Source organism: Pelophylax lessonae, assembly GCF_965119305.1.
Source record: "Pelophylax lessonae genome assembly, chromosome: 7".
Classification (NCBI taxonomy): Eukaryota; Metazoa; Chordata; class Amphibia; order Anura; family Ranidae; genus Pelophylax; species Pelophylax lessonae.
In genome coordinates this window covers 242086115-242105239 of record NC_138774.1, presented here as the reverse complement: position 1 = coordinate 242105239, position 19125 = coordinate 242086115, and the positions used below count along the sequence as shown (strand labels likewise).

Below are 19125 nucleotides of genomic sequence, written 5' to 3'. Positions count from 1 at the left end.
ACTGGATTGGCGTAGGGCCAATGTGGTGCCTGTATTTAAAAAGGGATCAAAGTCTTTGCCAAGTAACTATAGACCTGCTAGTTTAACTTCTATAGTCAGGAAGATACTGGAGAGTAGGGATAGACTGATTATCGGCAAGGCCGATATATCGGGGGCCGATATGCACTTTCCCCGATATATCGGTATCGGCCCTGGAACTGGCCGATATTTTCCTGACGTCATTCTGCCTTCTTAGACCACCTCCCTCACCTTGGACAGGCTCGTCTGGAGTCGGGACTAATCTCGCGGGAGTGTATCACAGCCATACACCCACATCCACAGGCCCTGTACCAGCAAGCCAGCCAAAGGCACTGTACCAGCGAGACAGCCAGCCACCCACAGGCCCTGTACCTGCCACCCACAGGCCCTGTACCAGCCAGCCACCCACCACAGGGTGCCAGCCAGCCAGCCAGACACCTTAGGGTGCCAGCCAGCCAGCCAGACACCTTAGGGTGCCAGCCAGCCAGACACCTTAGGGTGCAAGCCAGCCAGACACCCACCACAGGGTGCTAGACAGCCAGCCACCCACCACAGGGTGCTAGACAGCCAGCCACCCATCCACTACAGGGTGCCAGACAGCCAACCACCCACCCACCACAGGGTGCCAGACAGCCACACACCACAGGGTGCCAGCCAGCCACCCACCACAGGGTGCCAGCCAGCCAGACACCCACCACAGGGTGCTAGCCAGCCACCCACCACAGGGTGCCAGACCGCCAGCCACCCACCACAGGGTGCCAGCCAGCCACCCACCACAGGGTGCCAGCCAGCCACCCACCACAGGGTGCTAGACAGCCAGCCACCCACCACATGGTGCCAGATAGCCAGCCACCCACCACAGGGTGCCAGACAGCCAACCACCCACCACAGGGTACCAGACAGCCAGCCACCCACCCACCACAGGGTGCCAGACAGCCAGCCACCCACCCACCACAGGGTGCCAGCCAGCCACCCACCCACCACAGGGTGCCAGCCAGCCACCCACCACAGGGGGTGCCAGCCAGGCAGCCACTCACCACAGGGTGTGCCAGCCAGCCAGACACCCACCACAGGGTGCTAGCCAGCCAGCCACCCACCCACCACAGGGTGCCAGACAGCCAGCCACCCACCACAGGATGCCAGACAGCCAGCCACCCACCACAGGGTGCCAGACATCCACCACAGGCTGCCAGCAAGCCAGCCATTAAGCATTAAACAAAAATTAACATGTTCTTTATTTTTCAAAACTTTAAATGTACGGCTGATACTGATACGTTGTGACCATAATATCGGTATCGGCCCTAAAAAAAACATATTGGTCAATCCCTATTAGAGAGTTTAATAAAAGACCACACAGATGAGTTCTTGCTGGAAAAAACTATTTTAAGCAACAGACCGCATGGATTCATGAAAGACAGAACTTGTCAAACAAACCTGATTTCTTTTTATGAGGAGGTAAGTAAAACCTTGGACATAGGGGTGGCTGTGGACACAGCATACTTGGATTTTGCAAAAGCGTTTGACACAGTTCCCCACACACGGCTAATGTGAGGTAAAGTCTACAGGCTTGGAAAAATAGGTTTGTAAATGGATAGAAAATTGGCTAAAAGATAGAACTCAGAGAGTAGTGGTTAATGATTCTTACTCTGAATGGTCTAAGGTTATCAGTGATGTACCCCAAGGTTCGGTGTTGGGACCCTCACGTTTTAATATCTTTATAAATGATATAGGGTCTGGGAATAAAAGTACCATTTCAGTCTATGCAGATGACACCAAGCTTTGCAGTGGAATAACTTATTTACAGGATGTCTCCAACTTACAAGCTGACCTCAATGCACTGTTTCATTGGGCAACTATGTGGCAAATGAGGTTTGATTTTGATAAATGTAAAGGTATGCATATGGAGTGGGAGAATATGCATGCATCATACATACTAGGTGGAATAGAACTGCGGGAATCCAAAGCAGAGAAGTATCTGGGTGTTCTGGTAGATCATAAGCTTAATAACAGCATGCAATGCCAAGCTGCGGTTTCCAAAGCAAGCAAAGTCCTTTCTTGTATTAAGAGATTTATGGACTCCAGAGAGAGAGAGATATAATTTTGCCCCAGTACAAATCATTAGTAAGATCTCATCTGGAATATATAGTTCAGTTTTGGGCATCAGTTCTTAAAAAGGATATCGGGGAACTGGAGAAAGTGTAGAGAAGGGCAACCAAAATGATAAGAGGCATGGAGAAGCTCAGCTATAAGAAAAGATTAGAGGAACTGAATTTATTGTCTCTTGAGAAGAGGAGATTAAGGGGGGATATGATCAACATGTATAAATACTTAAGGGGTCCATATAGTGAAGTTGGTGTTGAGTTTTTCACTTTAATGTCAACACAGAGGACAAGGGGACACTCTTTACATTTAGAGGAAAACAGATTTCATCTCCAAATACGGAAAGGTTTCTTCACCGTAAGAGTGTTAGATGGTCTAACAGATTTAGATACACTAACAAACTGAAGTCAAACTCTAGCGTGATCTTTATAAAACTTTATAAGCAGTTTTGTTCCTTTTCAGACAAAGGTTCTACTTAAAGTGGAAGCTTTGCTAGTCCCCCACCCGCTGCCACATTTGGCACCTTTCGGGGGGAGGCGGGAGTGTGTACCTGGATTTGACGGGTACCCGCTCCCACTTCTGGCTGACTTCAGTGTCTAACTCAGCTGGAAGTTCAGCCCCCCTCCTCCTTCCCCGGCCCATTTACAAAGCACAACGTGCTTCGCGCATGCACAGTAGGCAACTGGCTGTGTAGGCAATGGTTTCCCTTAGCTGAGATGGCAGGAGCAGCACCCAAAAGCTGATTGAAAAATCGGCTCAGGTGAGGAAACTGCTGGATTCGTGGACAGGTAAGTGTCCTAATATTAAAAGTTAGCAGCTACAGTATTTGTAGATGCTGACTTTTATTTTTGTCTGAAGGAGCCAGGAGCTCCGCTTTAAATAAATACAATTTGATTTTTGTAGGCACCCTGTCAGTAGCAAATGGTTTGTCTTAACTCCTAATGCTACATCTGCAGGACAGCTTGCCCTTTTGAAAAACAACAGTCTTACGGGCACAATAATAAGGTGGAAATAAAAGAAAGCATAAAAATAAAAGTAAAACAGCCATCACATCTAAGAATTGGTAAGCTGCAATAGAAGAAATATTTTCTTCTGGGTTTAATAGCACTTGAAGAATTTCAGGTTATTTTCTCATGGATCTGTATGTTATCTCTACATTAAAAGGGTCCTCTTTCTAATCTACTCAACAGACACCCCAAAGAAAACTCAAGTTATAGACAGCTCAAAGCTGAGGTATCTCAAAAAGTAAACATCATTGCATTAATCTTGGGGAAAATAATTTTATGTACAAAATACCTACACATTTCTTAGAATAACGTGTATGGCAATTTATTCTGATCCAAGCAAAAATGCCTTTATTGAATAAAAAAAAAACAATTTTGTTCATAGAAAAGAGAAAGAACACATACATGCATCCACTAGATATCAGACTGGGTTTATGTCAAGGGTCTAATCTGTTGGTAAAGGAAATTTTATCTGACAAAGCAAAATAGCCTCAGAAGCCTTTTATGAAAACTAGAAATTCTCTGACTTCTAGACCCATATACTTGCTCCCAAAACCCAAACTAATAGGTAGGCAGAGAACAGGTAGACAATCTTCCATTTCACACAATGCAGAACTCCAGAGCCAACAAATGTCAGGCCTGAGCAATGCCAAGTAGAATCGGAGAAAGTCAGTACTAAGGGGGCTTTACCATCAATGTGGAGAGAGGTCTTTTACATTATCGCCATGATGTGGCAGCTTATGGTGCCTGCAGGATCGGTGTTTCCCAACTAGTGTTCCAGCTGCGCTAGTCAGGGCTTGCTGTGTCCAGCATTTTCACACAGTGTCATGTGTTTCCATGGAACAGATGGGCCTTCTGTATGCTGGATTAGTGTCATGCATTTTCCTGGTGCTTGCAGCATGATGTTGACTGTAGGCAGGACACACTTGTTTTTGCACTCCTGACCTGGTTGCCGCCACACACACGACACCTTCTGAACCAAATAAGTTTATCTTGGTCTCATCAGACCACAGGACATGGTTCCAGTAATCCATCTCCTTGGTCTGCTTGTCTTAAGCAAACTGTTTGAGTGCTTTCGTGTGCATCATCTTAAAAAGAGGCTTCCTTCTGGGATGACAGCCATGTAGACCAATTTGATGCAGTGTGCGGCGTATGGTCTGAACATTGACAGGCTGACCCCCCCCCCCCGCCCCTTTAACCTCTGCAGCAATGCTGACAGCACTCATACGTCCATTTCCGAAAAACAACTTCTGGATATGACGCTGAGCACGTGCACTCAACTTCTTTGGTAGACCATGGCGAGACCTGTTCTGAGTGGAACCTGTCATGTTAAACCGCTGTATGGTCTTGGCCACCAAGCTCAGTTTTAGGGTCTTGGCAATCTTCTTTTAGCCTTGGTCATCTATTTGTAGAGAAACAATTTTTTTTTCACATCAGAGAGTTCTTTGCCATGAGGTGCCATGTCGAACTTCCAGTGACCAGTATGAGATAGTGAGAGCGATAACACCAAATTTAACACACCTGCTCCCCATTCATACCTGAGACCTTGTAACACTAACTAGTCACATGACACGGGAAAATGGCTAATTGGCCCAATTTGGACATTTTCACTTAGGGGTGTACTCACTTTTGTTGCCAGCGGTTTAGACATTAATGGCTGTGTTGAGTTATTTTGAGGGGGCAGAACATTTACACTGTTATACAAGCTGTACACTCACTACTTTACATTGTAGCAAAGTGTCATTTCTTCAGTGTTGTCACATGAAAAGACATAATAAAATATTTACAAAAATGCGAGGGGTGTACTCACTTTAGTGAGACACTGTAGGTACTGAAGTGGCACATGCATATCGATGGACTCTGTTTGAAATGCACTTATCCTTAAGGCCGGCTCACTCCTTCGCTCCACTTATACTCACCTAAGCCCGATCCCAATCCAGCCATGTGCACGGGTCTCTGCTTCCTCATTGGCTGAGACACAGCATTGGGGGCCACTGGCTTCTGCTGCTGTTAATCACAGCAAGGGAGGAGAGTGCAGGGGGTGGGGCCAAGCTGCGCTGTGTGTGTCATTATAGACACACAAGGGCGGATCGTGAGTGAGCATGCATGAGTGCCCCCAGAGAAAGCAGCTTGCTCTAGGGGCACACAACATGGGAGAGGGGCCTGGAGCGCCATCAGGGGACCAGAAAAGAGGAGGATGAAGGCTTTGAACCATTGCACAGAGAAGGTAAGTATAACATGTTAATTACATTTAAAAAAAAAATCTGAACCATTACAACCACTTTAATGGCACCCCAAGGGCGTTGCAATTCTGCCCCAATTGTCACTCAATAATATAGCTAAGCGTGGAGAACAAATACGCATAGGGCAGCTCCTTAAAGTGAATAGGCTGCCCTAAATCGCGTAAATCAGGCTTTTAAAATCGCAAGCGGGAAAACTGAATTTTTGTCTGACCGTAAAATCTATTTCTCTGATGTTCAGTGACGGACACAGCTCCAGAATCTTCTTGACCATTGGGTTATGCTGCCCCCTACAGGAGTAGGACACTAGGCAGTGAAAAGCTTTACCACGCCTAAGGGGCAGTCACAGGGGGTATACTACCACTACCTGCCACAGGCATTCAGAAGAAAAATAACCCAACTCAATAGAGGGGTGGATGCTGTGGGACCCCTCCCCCCTGAAGGTAGGACACACGTTTAGGGGAGACTCTGCTGTGCACTTTGCACTGGGACCACCCTGCACTATACCCACACTGCAAACCGCAGGACATGCACCTAGGGGCCTCCTATACTGGGACCCCTTCACACCACCAGGGCGGGACACACATTATCCCAGGACCCTTACAGAGTGGGGATAGCGGAGGAGACACCAGGGGTCTCTGCTGCATTCTCTGCCCTGGGACCCCCACCAGAGTCTAGGTCCAGACAGGGGGGAATGTGAGTGGGGGAAGCCCAGCTCAGTGAGGGATTTAAGGATGGGAGGAGGGAACTTGCAGACAGGTCGGAGCGTCCCTGGAGGTTACCCGCGTCCACCCCAAAGAAAACCACCAAAAGGGGAGAGAGGGGGACTGTACTTACCCTTCCATGGTGCGGGTAACGCTCCAGACAGAACCGCTCGCCACTGAAGTAGGGGAGCGGTTGGTCAAGGGACTGCTGCGACTCAGACCCAAGCCTGGTCGTATGCGACCCTGCGAGGTGTTTAACTCGCGGGCCAGCCTCTGTCTGTGAGGCTACGTTGCGGTCCACCTAGCGTGTGGCTGCGGTCTGCATGCGCTCCCTGGCTGGTCTGGGGGGACCACTGGATCTAGATTATCCAGCCCGTTGCCCAGCCCTGTAGTTGATTGTTGATCTCCCGAGAGAAAAAAAAAAAGATCTAAGGAAGGAGAAAATTGCTAGGACCAGAGATCCCAGCCGGGAGCTTAGGTCCTGACTAGACAGATTAAAACTGATTACCAAAGCATAATGTTTTCATCTACGTGCTTGACTGTGGGGATGGTGTTCTTAGGGTCATAGTCAGCATTTTTCTTCCTTAAAACAGTCCCCCTCCTCAAGAAGGTACATGTACAGTCATGCCAATGAACATCTAAATGATTTAGCGAAGGACTGGGAGAAAGTGCTGTGGTTAGATGAGTCCAAAATTTAGCTCTTTGGCATTAACTCGACCCGCTGTGTTTGGAGGAAGAAAAATGCTGACTGTGACCCTTAGAACACCATCCCTACAGTCAAGCACGGAGGTGGAAACATGATGCTTTCAGGATGTTTCTCTTCTAAAGGTACAGGCTGACTTTGCCACATTGAGGGGACAATGAACGGGGCCATGGATTTTAAAATCTTGGATGAGAACTTTCTTCCCTCAGCCAGAACACTGAAGATGAGTTTGAGGATGAGTCTTCAAGCATGACAATGACCCAAAACATACCACCAAGGCAACAAAGGAGTGGCTGAAGAAGAAGCATATTAAGGTCAGAGAAGCCTTGTCAGTTTTCAGACCTCAATCCTATGGAAAGTTTATGGAGGGAGCTGAAACTTGAAGTTGCCAAGAATCCTTAAGGATTTAGAGAAGATCTGTAAAGAAGAGTGGACCAAAATACCTCCTGAGATGTGTGCAAACCTTGTCACTAATTAAAAGACACGTGCTTGCCAGCAAGGGTTTATTTACCAAGTACTAAGTCATGTTTTGCTTGGGGAATAAAATACTTATTTTACTCACTAAACTGCAACCTAATTTATAGCATTTCTTGTATGTGTTTTCTGGATTTTTGGTTGATTTTCTGTCTCTATCATTTAAAGTACACCTATGATAAAAACGATAGACCCTTCAATTCTTTGTAAGTGGGCAAACTTACAAAATCTGCAGGGGATCAAATAAAAATCATAAAATTTTTCCACTGTAAGTAGGTAGCAGGAAACCGAAGAAAACACTTACCCAGCTGCACATCTGTGGTGAATCGAAGCCTGTGGATCATGCTGACCTTGAATGATTTGTAATGATGACTGCTTAGCATGTCCTGCACTGTGGCGATGTCTATTTGGGCTTCTTCCTCTTGGGGCTCTTCCCCTCTCGAACCTTAAAAAAAAAGGAGAAGAAGATGTATTTAAGTACAAACAGTTTAAATCCTGTACAATGTATTACCCTTCATTTTTTTGCAATATACACATATCTTGTAAACTGGATCATACAATCTGATGCACATTATTCTGTTTTCTGTGTTTTTCTTACAGAAAAAATGAGTGTGCTAAACGGGTTTGGGCATTAGGAATATGGCCAATGCAATGGTATGCTTGGATATTAAATTTTGAGTTAAGGGTAAGAATGAAGGCTTTATGAAGAGTTAAAGGATACCTATAAGTTTAAAAAATTCTCCTTTAATCTATACCCCACAAAGTTTTAGGCTGGTCATACATGGGTCATTTTCTTTTTCATTCAAACTGTGGGTTGTAAAAAAAAACTGACCCAATTACCCCATACACACATTCGAGGTCCGCTATCAGGATACACAGATTAGAGCTGCAGCCTATTTCCTGCAGTGCTGATTGAGTGGCTTTTATCCAACAGGTCAGTTGAAAACAAGACAGACAATCAGTAGATTGACTTGTGTTCAACTGTAGTTGCTACACATGGATCAAAATCCAGCCAGTCCCGGCTGAACTGGACAAATTTCGATTAATGCATCGCTAGCTTTATACTCAAAGCTTGAACAGAAAGGAAGGGCAACACCACTCCAGGTGAAAATTATCCTCTCCTTAATGACCAGGTGCTGATTTAGTTCGTGTTCTGAAAAGATGATCCAAGGAAGAAAAAGTGACCGCACTCCGAGATACAAAGAAAAATACTTTATTCCAAAAAAATCATCCAACATCAAAAATGGTAAAATCACGATATAATCATGACATACATGGAGGAGGCATGGTTAACGCGCTTCACAAATTTCTTCGCTTAGTCATAACCCTGAAAGAAATTTGTGAAACGCGTTAGCCATGCTCTCCTCCATGTATGTCAATGTTATTATGAATTTACCTTTTTGGACACTGGATGATTTTTATGGAATAAAGTATTTTTCCTTGTTTCCTGGAGTGCGGTCACTCTTTTTCTTCCTTAGCTTTATACTCACCTGTTCACTCTCCTGTGAGATACATACTGTGCAGCCTATGGGGAGCCATACAGCCGCTGCTATAAACACTCTTGCTGGTCACTTGCTTCTCAGCATGTGCAGAAAAATCTAATTTAGCCCTGCTACTGTGAGGATGAACTGTATTTTCTCTACATACACAGGCTCATCTCAAAATATTATATCATCAAAAAGTAATTTTTTTTTTAGTAATTCAATTCAAAAAGTGAAACACGTATAATAAATAGATTCATTACACACAGAGTGATACATTTCAAGCATTTCCTTCTTTTAATTTTGATAAATATGGCTTACAGCTAGCGAAAACACAGAAAATTTGAATATTGTGAAAAAGTTCAATATTGTAGACTTATGGTGTCACACTCTGATCAGATAATTAACTCAAAACAACTGTAAAGGTTTCCTGAGCCTTTAAATCAGTGGTTCTCAACTCTGGGCCTCGGGACCCACTAACAGGCCAGGTTTGCAAGGTAACTGAAATACATCACAGGTGATATATTTTGCTGCTAAGTGATTGCAGTATTCTAATCTGCATCTGCCCAAGGTGATACTTAAAATCTGGCCTGTAAGTGGGTCCTGAGGACCACAGTTGAGAACCACTGCTTTAAATGGTCTCTGAGTCTGGTTCAGTAGGTTACACAATCATGGCGAAGACTGCTGACTTGACAGTTGTCCAGAAGACAGTCATTCTCACCCTCCGCAAGGAGGGTAAGTCACAAAAGGGCATTGCTAAAGAAGCTGGCTGTTCACAGAGTGCTGTATCCAAGCATATTAATGGACAGCTGAGTGGAAGGAAAAAGTGTGGAAGGAAAAAGTGTGGTAGAAAAAGGTGCACAAAGCAACAGGGATAACCAAAGCCTTGAGAGGATTGTGAAGCAAAGGCTATTCAAGAAATTGGGGGAGATTCAGAAGAAGTGGACTACGGCTGGTGTCAGTGCTTCAAGAGCCATCACACACAGACGTATCCAGGACATAGGCTACAACTGTTGCATTCCTTGATTTAAGCCACTCCTGATCCAGAGACAACGTCAGAAGCTTCCTACCTGGGCTAAGGAGAAAAAGGACTGGACTGTTGCTCGGTGGTCCAAAGTCCTCTTTTCGGTTGAAAGTAAATTTTGCATTTCATTCGGAAACCAAGGTCCCAGAGTTTGGTGGAAGAAAGGAGAGGCACAGAATCCAAGTTGCATGAGTTCCAGTGTGAAGTTTCCAGTCAGTCATGATTTGGGGAGCCATGTCATCTGGTGGCATTGATCTTCTGTGTGTTATCAAGTCCAAAGTCAGTGCAGCCCTCTACCAGGAATTTCTAGAGCACTTCATGCTTCCCTCTGCTGACTAGCTATATGGAGATGCTGATTTCATTTTCCAGCAGGACTTGGCACTTGCTCACACTGCCAAAAGTACCAATATAGTGGATAAAAAAAAAGTCTAAACACCCCTGTTAAAATGTGAGGTTTGTGTGATGTAAAAAAAATGAGACAAAGATAAATAATTTCAGAACTTTTTCCACCATTAATGTAACCTATAAACTGTACAACTCAATTGAAAAACAAACTGAAATCTTTTAGGGTGGAAGTAAAAATAAAGAACTAAAATAATGTGGTTGCATAAGTGTGCACACCTTCTTATAACTGGGGATGTAGCTGTGTTCAGAATTAAGCAATCATATTCAAATTCATGTTAAAGCAGAGTTCCAGCCGTTTTTGTGTTTATTAAAAGTCAGCAGCTACAAAAAGTGTAGCTGCTAACTTTTAATAAACACACACTCACCTGTCCCATGATCCAGCGACGTGGCCGCCTGAAGCCTCGCTCCGCTCCCTCTCCCCTTGGCGGCGCCGGCATCACTAGTGTGGGCACCCGGCTTTGACAGCTTGTGGTTTGACAACTGGGTGTGCACTGTGCATGCATGAGTCTTGCTGCGCGTTGTGAATGGTCAGGCAATCTTTTGGGATCTGTGACGTCTTCCAGAAGATTGCAGGGAGGGAGGGGAAGAGGAAGACTTCCAAATGTGGCATAAAGCACTCAAAGCAGATTTTCCACTTTTGGGTGGAACTCAAAACTTATACCCCCCTGGGACTGCCCCATAGGCATAGTCAAGCTTTTTCCTGCCTAGTGTCCTACACCTGTAAGGGGCAGCATAACCCAACTGTCAAGAAGGTAAGGAGCTATGTTTGTCAATGAACAAAAGAGAAATTCTAATTTTCTGAGATACTGAATTTTCACTAGGTCTAGCTGTAAGCCATAATCATCAAAATTAAAGAAAAGAAATGCTTGAAATATATCACTCTGTGTTTAACACATCTATATACAATCTATGAGTTTCACTTTGCTGAAATAAATTAACTTTTTAATGATATTCTAATTTTATGAGATGCATCTATATACTTTAAGGATTTTGCATTCATATGGTCCAGCACACAAATTATTATACCAAGCAGGTGCCAAGGATGGACAAGATAACATGTAGATTATAATACAACCATTAAATCCAACAGAACTGTCAGGAAGGGCATACCAGTAGACAACATAGTTCCTCTAGATGGACTTCTGTGCCTCTTCACAGGCCAATTCACGTTTCCTCCCGTAGACGTAGGAATTAGGCTAATACTTATGCGCATGCATATGGGCCCACACATAGGTGTATGCTCACATGCACTTGTGACAGGTGTTGGCACCAAATGGGCTATTCAAACTGTGTCAGTGTTCAGGTTCAGTGCTGCTTTGTCTTTCAGCCTTCCCTGTTTCCTGTGACCCTGTGATTCTGCATCCTGATTCCAGTTGCTGACCCGGCTTGTCGGACTACTCTCAGAACTCCACCTGCACCGACTCCAGCTTGTCCTTGACCTCAGCTTCTGTCTGCTCCATTTGCTTCTCTTTCACTGATTGGCTCCTGACCCAGCTTGTTCCCAGACCACGCTGCTCTTGCCTGCTCCTCTATCCCTAATCTGACCTGCCAGTGTATGACCTGGCCTGCATGACTCTGCTAATCTTCCTGAGGTTTCAAGTACTTGCCTTACATCCTGATGTGCCTGCTCTTCTACTACCAGTGCATGCCTCATCTGCCCGCTGTCACCAGTATCAGCCCTGCTTCAGTCTGCCATCCATAAGACCACTGACACCCTCTCCTGCCTGGCGTGGATACCCACTCTGCTACTGGCAAGTTCTACAGGCACTTGTGCCACTGTGCACTCCTGCGCCTTCTGTTCACACTACCAGGGGACCCAAGTCAGAGGTGTAAAAGAAGCCATCCTCATCATTTCAGGCTCTACTACCAGATACCCGATAGGAATCTTCTGTGTAGGAGGAATGAAACTGAGTACTTCGCTAACAAGCGGAGGTTGTTGAAGACAGTCAATGTAAAAACATTTTAATCTGGCCATATGCTAGTAGATTTAGATGAATGTCATTTAAAAGTACTTACATTTGTTCACTTTCAAAATTTGATTTTGGAAGAATGGACTACCAATCAAAAATGACATACATTGCTAGCAATTTGTTCATTCAAAAAATTTGAAACCTGCTTTTTCAAAATTTCTCTTCACTGCGGTTGCAAATGATTGTTGGTTTGACCTCAATGATTTGCAAATGGAATGAATGTGTAATAATTTGAATGAACTTCTAGTGTATGGTCAGCTTTACACAAAGACTGAGCAAAGCAACAAGATGCAAGGTAGTCTAAATACAGTTGAGCAAAAAAGTATTTAGTCATCCACCAATTGTGCAAGTTCTCCCACTTAAAAAGATGAGAGGGGGCCTGTAATTTTAAACATTGGTACACTTCAACTATGAGAGACAGAATGAGGGGAAAGAATCCAGGAAATCACATTGTAGGATGTCTAATGAATTAATTGGTAAATTCCTCGGTAAAATAATTATTTGGTCACCTACAAACAAGCAAGATCTCTTGCTCTCACAGACCTGTAACTTCTTCTTTAAGAGGCTCCTCTGTCCTCCACTCGTTAACTGTATTAATGGCACCTGTTTGAACTTGTTATCAATGTAAAAGACACCTGTCCACAACCTCAAACAGTCAAACCCCAAACTCCACTATGGCCAAGACCAAAGAGCTGTCGAAGGACACCAGAAACAAAATTGTAGACCTGCACCAGGCTGGGAAGACTGAATCTGCAATAGGCAAGCAGCTTGGTGTGAAGAAATCAACTGTGGAAGCAATTATTAGAAAATGGAAGACATACAAGACCACTGATAATCTCCCTCAATCTGGGGTTCCACGCAAGATCTCACCCCGTGGGGTCAAAATGATCACACGAACGGTGAGCAAAAATCCCAGAACCACACGGGGGACCTAGTGAATGACCTGCAGAGAGCTGGGACCAAAGTAACAATATATTTGTGTCCAAGTCTATGTTATGATGAGAGGAGGAAGTCGGAAGCTGTGGAGAAGGCGGAGCTGAGGGAGAACAGTGCGCGCAAGGGATTCAAGCGCTGTGTCAGGAGGAAATGCTGCAGGGAGTGACACGTGCGGGTAAGCCTAGAAACCGGCTGCTGGGTGGACCTCTGAGGGGAAGTGAGCCGCGGTAACAGCGGCAGCGGCGGACGGACATCACAGGAAAGGAGGACAGAGCAGCGGGGACGTGACAGAAGCAGGGACACACCACACGGTACTGTGGAGAGAGGAGGAGAGTGTTCCCGGAAGCAGAGGAGGAGGAGACCATTCGCGGAAGCAGAGGAGGTGTGCGAGGCAGCAGCAGCAGCTGCAAGCAAGGTGGGGGGAGAGAGCTGTGTGACCGTGCTCTGCGACGGTCTGACTGTGCTCTGCGTCTGTCTGACCGTGCTCTGCGTCTGTCTGACCGTGCCCTGCGTCTGACTGTGCCCTGCGACTGACTGTGCCCTGCGACTGACTGTGCCCTGCGACTGACCACGCCCTGCGACTGACCACGCCCTGCGACTGACTGCGACCGACGTGCTCCACGACCAACGTGCTCTGCGACCGACCGACCTCTGCGACTGACTGACCGTGCTCTGCGACTGAGTACCTGGGAGGACTGGTAAGTATCTTAGCGACTGGTGAGTATCTTAGTGACTGGTGAGTATCTTAGCGACTGGTGAGTACCCCAGGTTTAGTACCAGGGGAGATAGAGGTAGTGTAGGTAAGGAATAGCAGGTCGTTACTAATTATCCCCATAGAGTAGAGAGCAAAAATGTCCGACAGGATTGGGGATGCCACTCAGTGCACTTCTTGCTCCATGTATGCCTTCCTTGATGAACCAATCGAGGGCGAATACTGCTGTGCAAGATGTGTGCAACTTGTTTCTCTGGAAGCCCAGATCCTGGATCTAGAAAACATAGTGGCAACACTGCATAGCATCAACAACCTGGAAAGGAGCTTGGACATTACCCATCAGGCGCTGGCAGGGGCCAGCATAGAGGTGGGAGGAGTAGAGGAGACGCAGGCATCAGAGGTAGGCAGTTGGGTGACCGTTAGGAAGGGTAGAGGGAAGAGTGCCAGGGAGGCCAGTCCTGAGTCGGTACACCCTAACAAATTTGCCAAGTTGCAGGTTGAGGGGGATAGCAGCTCAGGGGTGGCAGTGCTGGAGCAGGCGCCCTCCCCCAGCTGCCAGGGGAGTGGCGGCTCAAGGAAGAAGGGGGGCCGAGATTCAGGAAAGGTTAGACAGGTTGTGGTAGTGGGGGACTCAATCATCAAGAGGACAGAGAGGGCAATCTGTCGAAAAGATTGCGGTAGCCAGACAGTATGTTGTTTACCGGGCGCTCGAGTTCGGCACATCACGGATCGGGTAGACAGATTATTGGGCGGGACTGTGGATGACCCAGCGGTCATGGTGCATGTGGGCACTAATGACCAAGTAAGAGGAAGGTGGAGGATCCTAAAGAACGCTTTCAGGGACTTAGGGAATAAATTGAGGAAAAGAACCTCTAAGGTGGTTTTCTCTGAAATACTGCCGGTACCTTGAGCCACACAGGAGAGGCAGAAGGAGATTAGGGAACTTAACAAGTGGCTGAGGAATTGGTGTAGGAAGGAGGGGCTGCACCTTAATAGGGATGGTACAGCTCTTTTGGGGAGAAAGATGGCCACCAAGTTGGAGGGGCTATTAAACTAGTAGACAGGGGGGAGGGCTCAGAAGTAGAGTCAGTCAGGAGGGAGCAAAGGACAGAAGGCAGTATTAGGGTCAGCAGCAACAGTAGTTCCATAATGTCAATTGGGGGGGTCTGTGCGGGAAAAACTCAGACCAAACAGGAATAAATATAATCACCATTCACTATCAACTTCCACAAAACTAAGAGGGGTATATGCAAATGCCAGGAGCCTAGCTAATAAAATGGATGAGTTGGAATTGTTAGTACATGAGGAGGACATAGACCTTGTGGGAATAACGGAAACTTGGTTCAACCCCTCACATGACTGGCTGGCCAATATCCAAGGGTATTCGGTGTACCGGAAGGACAGGGTAGGAAAAAGAGGGGGAGGGGTATGTCTCTATGTCAAGAATAATTTAAGTGTGAAAGAGAGGAGTGATATTATGGAAGAGATAAGTATGGAGTTAGAATCCATGTGGGTAGAACTCCATAGGGAAGAAGAAAAGGGAAAAGTAATTGTGGGGGCTTGCTATAGCCCACCCAACCAAAGGGAGGAGGTAGAGCTGGAATTTATATCACTGTTGGGGAAAGAGGCAAAACTTGGATCAGTCATCATATTGGGGGACTTCAATTATCCCGACATTGACTGGGAAGAGGGGAATACACACTCACAGAAGGCCTGTCTATTCATGGAAACCTTACAGGACAACTACGTTTCAGTTGGTGGATTCTCCTACTAGAGAAAATGCAGTCCTGGATCTATTGATCACTAATGACCCAGACCTAATCTTGGAGGTAGGAGTCCATTACAACCTGGGCTCTAGAGATCACAGGATGATCACATTTAGCGTAAATAACAATATAACAAGGCAAGTGGGAAACATAAGAACCCTAAACTTCAGAAGGGCAAACTTTCCCAAATTGTGCTCAATGATGGAAATGGTAAACTGGGACCAAACCCTGGGAACACTGACCACGGAGGAATAATGGGAATGCTTTAGGAACATATTAAACAAATGCATCTCGCAGTGCATTCCTATGGGAAATAAATTTAGAAGAGACAAAGCCAAACCTGGCTGGCTAAACCGTAATGTTAAAAAAAGTATTAGGGGAAAAAAAATGGCCTGCAAGAAATATAAATCAGAGGGCACATTATCGGTTTTCGAGCAATACAAGGAGGCGAATAAGAAAAGTAAATACAAAATCAAAATGGCCAAAATCAACTTTGAGAGACAAATAGCGGAGGATAGTAAAAAGAACCCAAAGAAATTCTTTAAATATATCAACAGCAAAAAAACTAGGGCAGAGCATATTGCACACATAATTAACGATGATGGGAGGATGGTTACAGAGGACACTGAAAAAGCAACCGTGCTGAATGCTTTTTTCTCGTCAGTCTTTACACAGGAAAAGGAGGGTTACACTGACCACGACTATATGGTTAGTAGTAATACACAGGACTTGCCGCTATGGCTAACAGAGGGTGAAATCAGGGAAAGGCTGGATAAAATTATCAAATAAATCACCAGGCCCGGATGGCGTACATCCGAGAGTACTCAAAGAACTTAGTAAGATTATATCTAGACCACTGTTCCTGATCTTTGCTGACAGTATTATGACAGGAAATGTACCAGGGGATTGGAGGAAAGCTAACGTTATACCGATATTCAAAAAAGGGCAGAGGCATGTCCCGGGAAATTATAGGCCTGTCAGTCTGACATTGATAGTATGTTAACTTCTGGAGGGGATGATAAGGGACTATATCGTAGAGTTTGCTAAAGACAACAACATCATCAGCAGTAATCAGCACGGGTTTACAAATGGGCGTTCTTGTCAAACCAATCTCTTTCAAAATAAATTATACAGTGAAGTATAACACAGCTGCGCTCATCCTGTTAAGTGCAATGGATATCTTATCCTTTGCGCGGGTACTATTGGCGCCAAACGTCAATAATTTTACTCAAACCAATCTCTTAACATTCAACGAGGAGGTGAGCTAGATAGGGGGAGACCAGTGGATGTGGTGTACCTGGATTTCGCTAAGGCGTTTGATACAGTTCCCCACAAACACTTAATTTATAAAATAAGGTCTGCAGGCATCGACCGCAAGGTTTGCTCTTGGATACGGAACTGGCTAAAAAGGCGTGTCCAAAAGGTGGTAATAAATAGCGCATACTCAGACTGGTCTGAGGTGGTAAGTGGGGTCACCCAAGGCTCAGTCCTGGGACCAACCTTGTTCAATTTATTCATAAACAGCATTGAGGACGGGATCAGTAGTTCTATATCAGTTTTTGCAGATGACACAAAATTGGGCAGGGCAATAACTGCACAGCATGAAGCAGATATCCTACAGAATGACCTGGACAAAATAACAGAGTGGGCAATGACATGACAAATGAGGTTTAATGTGGAGAAGTGTAAGGTTTTGCACTTGGGGACTAAAAACATAAAAGCACTATACACTTTAAGGGGGGAACCTTTGGGGGAATAAAAAATGGAGAAAGATCTGAGAGTCTTGGTAGAGGATAGATTAGGCAATAGCATGCAATGTCAAGCGGCAGCTGCCAAAGCCGGCAGAATATTAGCATGCATAAAGAAAGGGATGTATTCCAGAGATAAAACTATAATCCTTCCACTTTATAAAACTCTGGTCCGACCACATCTGGAGTATTCTGTCCAGTTCTGGTCGCCAGTCCTCAGGAGGGATGTGCTGGAGCTGGAGAGAGTCCAGAGAAGGGCAACTAAACTAATTAGGGGATTGGAGGACCTTAATTATGAAGAGCGTCTGCAATCGCTTGATTTATTCTCCCTGGAGAAGAGACGCCTGAGAGGGGACATGATAGCCATTTATAAATATCTCAATGGTGATCTCAGCATAGAAAAAAAGCTATTCAGTCGAAAGGATTGCATGAGGACATACAATGCGATTAGAGGAGAAGTGTTTTAACCTCAGGCAATGTGGGGGGTTCTTTACGGGCTACAAGATTGTGGAACTCTCTACCACAAGAGGTGGTTTCTGCGGGAAGTATGGTGGCTTTCAAAAGACTCTTAGATGTACATCTCAAGGATCAGAACATTCAGGGCTATGAGAGATGATTACGGCCACACACACCTACACAGGTTGAACTGGATGGACTATGGTCTTTATTCAACCTCACCTACTATGTAACAAAGGCTACCATCAGTAACACACTACACCGACAGTAACTCAAATCCTGCAGTGCCAGGCGTGTCCCCCTGCTTTAGCCAGTACATGTCCGGGCCCGTCTGAAGTTTGTTAGAGAGCATTTGGATGATCCAGACGAGGATTGGGAGAATGTCATATGGTCAGATGAAACCAAAGTAGAACTTTTTGGTACAAACTCAACTCGTCGTGTTTGGAGGAGAAAGAATGCTGAGTTGAATCGAAAGAACACCATACCTACTATGAAGCATGGGGGTGGAAACATCATGCTTTGAGGCTGTTTTTCTGCAAAGGGACCAGGACAACTGATCCGTGCAAAGGAAAGAATGAATGGGGCCATGTATCGTGAGATTGAGTGAAAACCTCCTTCCATCAGCAAGGGTATTGAAGATTAAACGTGGCTGGGTCTTTCAGCATGACAATGATCCCAAACACACCACCCAGGCAACGAAGGAGTGGCTTCGTAAGAAGCATTTCAAGGTCCTGGAGTGGCCTAGTCAGTCTCCAGATCTCAACCCCATAGAAAACCTTTGGAGGGAGTTGAAAGTCTGTGCTGCTCAGCGACAGCCCCAAAAAATCACTGCTCTAGAGATCTACATGGAGAAATGGGCCAAAATACCAGCAACAGTGTGTGAAAACCTTGTGAAGACTTACAGAAGACATTTGGTCATTGCCAACAAAGGGTATATAACAAAGTACTGAGATGAACTTTTGTTATTGACCAAATACTTCTTTTCCACCATAATTTGCAGATACATTCTTTAAAAATCAGACAATGTGATTTTCTGGAATTTTTTTTCTCATTTTGTCTCTCATAGTTGAAGTATACCTATGATGAAAATTACAGGCCTCTCATCTTTTTAGGTGGGAGAACTTGCACAATTGGTGGCTGACTAAATACTTTTTTGCCCAATTGTACACCATGGTTCCTTGTAGACAAACATTTGAGAAAAGACAGGTTTTTAAATGTGCTTTCCAAGCTTTTCTGCAGAAGCAGAAACAACCAGACAATGTGGAAGATTGAAGAAGTAATAGTTGGCCAATGAAATAGTGCAGCAGATGAAAACGTATCATGCTTTTTCTCCTCTACGCTGGAAAGGTCCAGTAGCACCATCAGCTCAGACCTGGAAGAAACT

The 19125-nt window shown here is 45.2% G+C and overlaps 1 protein-coding gene across 1 annotated transcript in view; it reads right to left on the bottom strand.

The window, feature by feature from the left end:
- Positions 1-19125, bottom strand: part of MAPKAP1 (MAPK associated protein 1) — a 433900-nt gene that overhangs the window by 103416 nt on the left and 311359 nt on the right. Inside the window, exon 9 of the mRNA XM_082263170.1 lies at positions 7548-7688. Within this exon, the coding sequence (XP_082119296.1) occupies positions 7548-7688 (141 nt within the window). The remainder of the gene's footprint in view (positions 1-7547; positions 7689-19125) is intronic.